This window comes from Theropithecus gelada, chromosome 20 (assembly GCF_003255815.1).
Source record: "Theropithecus gelada isolate Dixy chromosome 20, Tgel_1.0, whole genome shotgun sequence".
Taxonomy (NCBI): Eukaryota; Metazoa; Chordata; class Mammalia; order Primates; family Cercopithecidae; genus Theropithecus; species Theropithecus gelada.
Window position 1 is genome coordinate 54240904 of NC_037688.1, and position 8232 is coordinate 54249135.

Consider the following 8232-nt stretch of genomic DNA (forward strand, 5'->3'; position numbering starts at 1 on the left):
CAGCCAGGTATCCCTCAGCCACCAGGTGCACTGATCCAGAATCACCAGCTCTCTATGCTGCTGCTGCTGCTGCTGATTATTATTATTATTTTTTTTTTAAATTTTATTTTTTTTTGAGATGGGGTCTAACTGTCACCCAGGCTGGAGTGCAGTGGCGCAATCTTGGCTCACTGCAAGCTCCACCTCCTGGGTTCACGCCATTCTCCTGCCTCAGCCTCCTGAGTAGCTAGGACTACAGGCGCCTGCCACTATGCCCAGCTAATTTTTTTGTATTTTTAGTAGAGATGGGGTTTCACCGTGTTAGCCAGGATGGTCTCAATCTCCTGACTTCGTGATCCGCCCGCCTCAGCCTCCCGCAGTGGTGGGATTACAGGCACCCGGCCTATTATTGAGACAGGGTCTCACTCTGTCACCCAGGATGGAGTGCAGTGGGATGACCATGGCTCACTGCAGCCTTAATCTCCTGGGCTCAAGCGATCCTCCCACCTCAGCCTTTGGAGTAGTTAGGACGACAAACACTTACCATCACGCCTGGCTAATTTTTAAAATTATTATTCTCTAAAGAGAAGAGGTTGCACCATCCTGCCTAGGCTGGTCTCAAGCTCCTGAGCTCAAGAGATCCTCCTGCCTGGGCCTCCCAAAGTGCTGGGATTATTGGTGTGGGCCACCACGCCCTGCCTGAACTCTTATGTAAAAGATGATGCTTTTGTTGGTCACAGGGCCCAGCCTCCTGTGCTTTCTGCCTGGCAACCTCTTCCCCAGCTTCTCTCCATAACTAGATTCTCCCCACTTAACATTCCACTCCAATGTCATCCCTGCTGAAACCAGACCATCCCTGTCCACTGCATCCAAAGTGACAGCCTCAATTAGGCAGTTCTTCATGGTGCCTCTTCCTCTGGGCCACAAGAAGGCCCACTGATGCCCCCAACACACCGCCATCTCACCTGCATCCCAGCCTGGCCTGGTCAGCCTTATTTCCAAGACAGATACTCACAGTGGTATTTTCCCGGGGACAGTACTGAGCGAGGAGCTAGATGCAGGTGTTACCCCTCCCTGCCTACCCATTCCTATGGGGGCGCAGAAAGGCAGAGCCAGCCTGCTGTGGGCACAGCACCCATGGCAGTTTGACCTGAGCAGCCGGGGCTGGACCTGGCCCTGGCCCTGGGGACGTCCAGGAGGTAGGGAGGTTGGATGCCCGGAAGCCTTGGGCCAGCCCTTCCAGGAACACACGTGCACAGGGCTTTCTATGCTCTTTTTTGTTTTTTAATTTTTTACAAAACTGTGTGTCCCGACCAATCAGGACAGTGCAGGCCTCCCCCAGGCACTGAGGCCTGAAGGAGGAGGCCACCATGAATGAGCAGCTGCCAACCCCAGAAGAACTGTCTGCCCTTCTGCATAGGGGCCAGTGTGAGGAAGGGGTCCAGCTGGAGGCTCTGCCCTGTCCCCCAGGCTGCTGGGAGAGAAGGCCAGGCCCTGGGTCCCTGGTGCTCCTAGTGCCTGTAAGGAAAGGAGGGAGAACAGGGTCTGAGGGAGAAGGGAGGGCTGGGGCCAGGGCTGGGGCAGGCCAGAGGGCAGCCCACAACATCTCACCAACAATGTGTGACATTATCCAACCACTGTGACGCCAATGATGACTGCTAGGAGGACGACGGTGATGGACACACAGATGGCAATCAAGACTTTCTTCTGTGGGAGAGGAGGGGGTCAGGGAAGTCACACAGGGTGCCTGGGGCAGAGGCCGGGCCTGGGAGGCTCACCTTCCTCGCCTTCTTCTGGTTCTCCAGGGCTGTCTTGACGTGCTCCTGCCCACGTTCCACGTAGTCCGCTGAGCTCAGGATGTTCTTCTCAATCCGATTGATCATCTCCCCCTGCTCAGAGGATGGGGTGATTCAGGGAGGTAAGGATGCCTTTGCCCACCCCACCCCAGATGACTGAAGAGCATTCCTGGCAGGAAAAAAAAGATTGCACTAACAAAGACAAGGGCAAGACTCGATCTGACAAAAGTTCAGGTTCCTTGGAGATGACTTCCAGGTCCCTTCTATCATGTAGTCCCTTGTCCCCTGCTCGCTTATCCCATATGACCTCTATCTGCAGTGGTAGCTTGGAGCTAAGGACCTCAAATGGCTCATACCTTTCACAGATGGTGAACTGTGCCTTCACAAATCTGTCTGAATTTACCCATTCTTCCAGGCCTATCTACAGCTGCCGCAAAGCCCTCCCTATCCCTGCCTCCTCCTGGCACCACCAGCCTCAGGTCTCAGTACTCCTACTGAATGAGATCTCTTTCCTGTAAGTCTCAGCTGCAAAAGGGCATTGGTTGTAGCATGACTGAGGCCAGCTCCTCCAGGACAGGGCTGGAAGCTCAACTCAACTCACGCAACCAGGGCCAGGGGAACACCGCCCCCACCCCAGCCTTGTACAGATGTTAGGAGGCAGCCCCTCTAAGGCAACTCTGACTGAACCTCTGAGAGGTATCAGGGTGGATGCTGTTAGTGAAGGGGGAGCCAGGGCTGGGGCCAGACCTGGGCAGGCTCAAGTTTTGGAGAGAGGGCAGGGTGCTATGCAGAAGGGAGTGGATATCTGGGTAGCAGCAGAGGCAGGCGCCATTCTCGGGGTACAGCTAAGGATAAGAATAAGCACCAATTTGGGGGGATGGCCAAACCTGGAAGACACAAAAGCCTCAGGGAGAGAATCTAAGGGTGGCAGGAGGCTGGCAGTTTGGACTGAGCCTGGTATCACGTCTGGGGCTGCGCGGGGCACTCACCTGCATCTCCACTTCAGAAGCCAGAAAAGTGAAGATATCGTGCAGCTCACGAATACTGCGTTCAAGCTGCTGGATCTCACTGTGCCGGGCCGAGATCTCATTTAAGGCCTGTCGAGTCACCTGTGTGTCCTTCAGGATCTAAGGGGTGGACAGGAGTGGGGCAACTGTTCACAGGGAGACCGACAGCAGGTCAGAAGCTCCTGTTGAACTTCTGGGGAGCCCTCAGCCTGGAATCTGATGGGTGACTCCAGGTTAGCTAATTAATTCCCTTAGGGGCCTCAGGGTCCCCTCAATCAGAAAGGGACATAGCAAGCGGAGTGCAGTGGCTCACACCTATAGTCCCAGCTACTCGGGAGGCTGAGACAGGAGGATCACCTGAGCCCAGGAGGTCAAGAACGGGATAGGACTCAGAGGGGATGGGAGGCACAGCAGAGAGGAGCTGGCTGTGGCCACTCACATTGGACACAAACACCTCGCTCTGCCCACTATCCAGCATCTGCTCCAGCTCCTCGTCAGACACCATCCCAGCATTGGCTGTGAAGGAAAATGCCAGGCTCAGGGCTGGGTTGGGATTACCTGCCCCTGCAGGCCAGGCTGGGCACACACAACTCACTGATCTTCAGCTGCCTCCGGATCCGCTCCACGTTCTTCTCCCGGTATTCGGACTGCATTGAATTGCACTTGTTGATGAGCTCCACGAATTGCTGGGACAGGACCCCATGCTAAAGATGAAGAATATAGGCTGGGTGCCCCGGGAGGATCCCTGCCCGGTCTGGGCCTCGGCAATCCCATAGTAAAGTGAGCAAATAGCATGAGCTCTTATGCAGGGTTTGCCACCTTAACCACTTTGTGATGACCTTGACAGGCTCCCCCATTTCTCTTAGACAAAAAGCCAAAGCCCTTAGCAAGTCTATGTGGCCCTCCATGATCTTTTTTATTTTTATTTATTTATTATTTATTTTTTGAGACAGAGTTTTGTTCTTATTGCCCAGGCTGGAGTGCAGTGGCGCAATCTTGGTTCACCACAACCTTGGCCTCCTGGGTTCAAGCGATTCTCTTGCCTCAGCCTCCCGAGTAGCTGGGACTACAGATGAACATCACCATGCATGGTTAATTTTTGTATTTTTAGTAGAGATGGGGTTTCACCATGTTGGCCAGGATGGTCTCAATCTCTTGACCTCAAGTGATCCACCCACCTCGGCCTCCCAAAGTGCTGGGATAACAAGTGTGAGCCACTGCACCTGGCCTATTTTTATTTTTAATAGAGACAGGGTTGGCCCGCACGGTGGCTCATGCCTGTAATCTCAGCACTTTGGGAGGCTGAGGTAGGCAGATCACCTGAGGTCGGAGTTCAAGACCAGCCTGGCCAACATGGTGAAACCCCATCTCTACTAAAAATACAAAAATTAGCTGGGTGCAGTGGTGGGTGCCTGTAGTCCCAGCTACTTGGGAGGCTGAAGCAGGAGAATGGCTTGAACTCAGGAGGCGGAGGCTGCAGTGAGCAGAGATGGCACCACTGCACTCCAGCCTGGGTGACAGAGTGAGACCTTGTCTCAAAAAAAAAAACAAAGAGAGAGATGGGGTCTCGTAATGTTGCCCAGGCTGGTCTCAAACGCCTGGGCTCAACCAATCCTCCCACCTCAGCCTCCAAAGTGCTGGGATTACAGGTGTGAGCCAAGGTGCACGGCCAGCCCTCTATGATCTCTCCTTCTCCCATGACCTCTCTGATCTTACTTCCTCTTACTGTTCCCTCCCTCGGCCCATCCACATTGGTCTCCTTACAGCCCTCCCTAGACAAAGCACACTCTCAGCTTAAACCTTTGCATTCACTTCTCATTCTACCTAGAATGCCCATTCCCCGCAAACACCTTTAAGTCTTTTGTTCAGATGTTACCTTCTGAATGAAGCTTCCTCCACTTGCTTTCAACTGCAACTCTACCCTCCTCCAGCATGCTCAGTCCCTCTTCCCCTGCTCTTTTTTCCTTAATGCTTATTATGTTCTAAATAATTCACTTATTTATTATGGTGATTGTCTACACCAGAAGGGAAGTTCCATGAGGATAGGGATCATTGATTCACTGCTGTCTCCTAAACAGTTCCCAAAAGGTCTGGCACACAGTAGGCACCCAATATGTAACTGCTGAATGCTTGCTGAATGCCAACCTTGCTGCCTACACCACAGTTCCTATGCCTAGAGATGAACATGCTGCCTGGGCAAAACAGGTGCAAAAGGGCCACATGGGCCCTTGATCACTCATGCCAATCACCACCACAGGCTTCCCCAGAAACACTGGCTCTGGGGCATCTGCTCTGCCTTGCCCCTTCTCCTGAGGCCTTAAATATGCTCCTTCCTTGGAGTTCCTTTTCCAGAGATACATCTGCTCTCCTGGTTCCAGCTGCACCCTTCCAAGATGCCCAAGCTGTTTCATCTTCAATCTGGGGTCCTTGCTGAGCCCTGGGCTCAACTACTCCAATCCTGACCTCTTGCCTGGTATCCTCCTCACTGGGGACACAGAGAGGGCCAGTCAGATCACTGCAAATCTCCTTACTAAGATATCACCCCAGGGGCCGTGCACGGTGGCTCATGCCTGTAATCATAGCACTTTGGGAGGCCAAAGCAGGTGGATCACTTGAGGTCAGGAGTTCAAGACCAGCCTCGCCAACATGGTGAAACCTCATTTCTACCAAAAAATATAAAAAACTAGCCAGGTGTGGTGGTGTACGCCTGTAATCCCAGCTACTTGTGAGGCTGAGGGAGGATTATCGCTTGAAGGAGGTGAAGGTTGCAGTGAGCCAAGACTGTGCCACTGTACTCCAGCCTGGGCGACAGAGAGAGACTCCATCTCAAAAAAATAATAATAATTAAAAAAAAAAAAGATATTACACCAGGGGAGTTCCTCTTCAGTGTCGCCCCAGGGAAGTTCCACTTCCTGACTTCTTGAATTCCACCTGTGGGACTAAGGATGTCCCTGTCACATAGATAGCAAACCTGCCAGTCAATTTGTGACTTCTCACTCTCCTTCCCTGGGCAGCACCATTAGCCACCAGATCCCATGTGAGTAATGTCTTTATCCCCTATTGAACCCTAACTCCTCATGTTGACTCCTAGAAAACACGTGTCCCAGCTGGGCGCAGTGGCTCACGCCTGTAATTCCAGCACTTTGGGAGGCCAAGGCAGGAGGGTCACCTGAGGTCAGGAGTTCGAGACCAGCCTGGCCAACATGGTGAAACCCCGTCTCTACTAAAAATACAAAAATTAACTCAGCATGGTGGTGTCCGCCTGTAATCCCAGCTATTCAGGAGGCTGAGGCAAAAAGAAAAGAAAACGTGTCCCACAGTCAAGCCTAGGTCTTGTCTGGGGTCAATAAGTAACTTCTTATGGAATGGAAGAAAATAAAGCAGGGTGTTATAACCGGACTGAGTGAGCATCAGGAGACCTGGTTTCCTGACCTTGAGCAAGTTCCTTCTCTCTCTGAGCTCAGGTTTCCCACTTGGAAAAATCATCCAGTTGGACTCCATGACATCTGCAGGCCCTTCCTTCATACATCTGTCATCTAATACTTCATGAAACATTTGCTGAAATGTCATTTCTGAGAAAAAAAACCCACCTGGGTTTTTCTCATTCTTGTGTTGACGGAGTTATAGTTCTCATCAGCTTCCTCCTTCTGGGGCTCTATGGCTGTGGGAAGACACAGGGGTATTGGGGGTACTTGTTTCCATAGGATTTTTAGGGAAATATAATTTATCATAAAATGACTAAGGCCGAGCCTCCAAGAGGAGAAAGTAAGTTTATTTTTCTTTGCATTACATCACTTGAGTTCCCATAGGAATGCAGAGGCCACCTAACAAAACCCCATCTCCCTGCCCAAAGAATGCCCAGTGGGCAGTGATAACTGTGTAAGTAAATGGTTTCATTGTAAATAAAAGAACCTGAGAGACTGCCTTGTGCTGTGGAGAGTACAATGGCCTGGAGGCCAGGAGACAGAGATGCTAGAACCAGGCCTGCTGTGTGACCTGGATATATCACTGGCTTCTCTGGGCCACACACTCCCCAGATATACCAACAACAGGGCAGGATCAGAGGGAAGGATCTGCCTGAGGTCCCAGTAGCTCACCCTTCAGCTGCAGGCGGATCTCCCTCCCCAGCTGTTTGATCTCGTCGCGCAGGTTCTGCAGCTCCTGCTTCATGCCTGAATAAGAGAAGGCCACGACTCCCAAACAGCAGCCCCCACCTCAACAAACCACCCTGGCCACCACCTGCGTGGAACTACAACCCCCACAATCCCTGGGGCGGAGCATGCGCTATGCAGCCGGGGTTTCACTCACTCTCCTCAGGAAGGGGCGTGGCCAGGATGGTGACCTGCTGTTTCTCCAACTCCTGGACTTTATTCCCCAGCTTGACAATAGTCTGCCGAATTGTCCGGACCTGGGGAGGGTGACCGAGAGGGCTGAAAGAGATATGGGGTACTCCAGACCACGCTGCTCCTCGGGTCCTCCTACCCCCTCGCGAATCCAGGCCAAGACTCCATCCCCTTACCTTCTGGAAGAACTCCTCGTCCGGGCTCCCCAGCCGTGCCGTGCCCGGGTGCACCACCAGCGCGACTCGCTCCTTGTCCTCTTCGTCCGAGCTGTCATCCCCCTGCCAGGCCCGGAGTCATTGGCACCACTGTTTCGCTGCGGCTGTCACCCCGCAGGACCCACAGGCTTCCGGGACTTTCCTTCCTGGCCATCAGCCACCCCTCCCTACCCCGAAGACCAGGAGTCCTGCGTTCCAGTTCGTCCGCCCGCCCCCATCCCCGCTGCCCTGGCGTCTCACCTGCCTCAGCTCGTGGGTCCTGTCCCGCATGGCGGCCTGAGCTCTCCCTCCCCGGCGTCAGACCGGGAGGCCCGCAAACTTGGAATACCCGTACCCCACTCACACTGACACTCCCCTCCCTCCCCCTGCGGACCCCAACACCCCCACGAGCCACCAGAGCCTCCGTCCCTTGCACCGCCCACAGTCAATGGGAAGGCGCCGACCCCGGGGACCCCCTAAGGTTCCACAGGTTGGAATTCCCTTTTCTTCACCCCTCCAGCTCCCGCAGCCTCAGCCCCGCCCCTCCGTGATAAATTCGGGGCATGCGCATATGGTCGCGTCTCTTCCTCGCCCGAGGCGGAGAAGGTGGAGTCGGAAGTTGTTGCGCCCCGAGCGGAAGCGGAGCTGCCTGGACGCGAGAACTGGCTACCGTCACCGGAACCGTTGCATCTTCCAACGGAAATCTGGTTGCCAAAAGGGGTAGGAATACGTCATTTGTACGTAATCTGAGGCACCCGCATCTCACATCACCCCATGGTGCCCCCACCGCGTCACGTGACCAACCCGGTCCCAAACTCGTGGACCGCAGAATGTGACGCTGTGACTGTCACGTGTCCCGGCTCTGTCAGCGCCGTCTCTGGGAAGCTGTTTTCATCACGACGTCCCCGGCACT

The 8232-nt window shown here is 53.8% G+C and overlaps 1 protein-coding gene across 3 annotated transcripts; it reads right to left on the reverse strand.

Moving 5' to 3' along the window:
* Positions 1-1241: 1241 nt before the first annotated feature.
* On the reverse strand, positions 1242-7918 carry STX4 (syntaxin 4). 3 transcript variants are annotated; one of them, XM_025370545.1, is made up of 11 exons: positions 7581-7918; positions 7302-7403; positions 7091-7190; positions 6880-6954; positions 6373-6443; positions 3378-3486; positions 3222-3298; positions 2765-2902; positions 1758-1868; positions 1591-1686; positions 1242-1497 (listed from the first exon to the last, which is right to left on the reverse strand). In XM_025370545.1, exons 1-10 carry the CDS (start codon positions 7608-7610, stop codon positions 1606-1608), a joined length of 894 nt encoding a protein of 297 aa, XP_025226330.1. In that variant the 5' UTR covers positions 7611-7918; the 3' UTR covers positions 1242-1497; positions 1591-1605. The 3 variants fall into 3 exon arrangements, 2 of the variants coding, with proteins under 2 accessions (XP_025226330.1, XP_025226329.1); XR_003117053.1 differs by having other exon boundaries at positions 1246-1497; positions 1591-1868; XM_025370544.1 differs by having other exon boundaries at positions 1246-1868.
* Positions 7919-8232: the final 314 nt, after the last annotated feature.

Bases quoted from the DNA above. Each gene is read 5' to 3' on its own strand.
- STX4 (XM_025370544.1), bottom strand. From the start codon at position 7,610: ATGCGGGACAGGACCCACGAGCTGAGGCAG. The intron at 6,955-7,090 runs GTGAGTGAAACC...TCTCTTATTCAG, and splicing joins CACGCCCCTTCCTGAGGAGA to GCATGAAGCAGGAGCTGCAG. The intron at 3,487-6,372 runs GTGGGTTTTTTT...CTTCATCTTTAG, and splicing joins CAAGAATGAGAAAAACCCAG to CATGGGGTCCTGTCCCAGCA.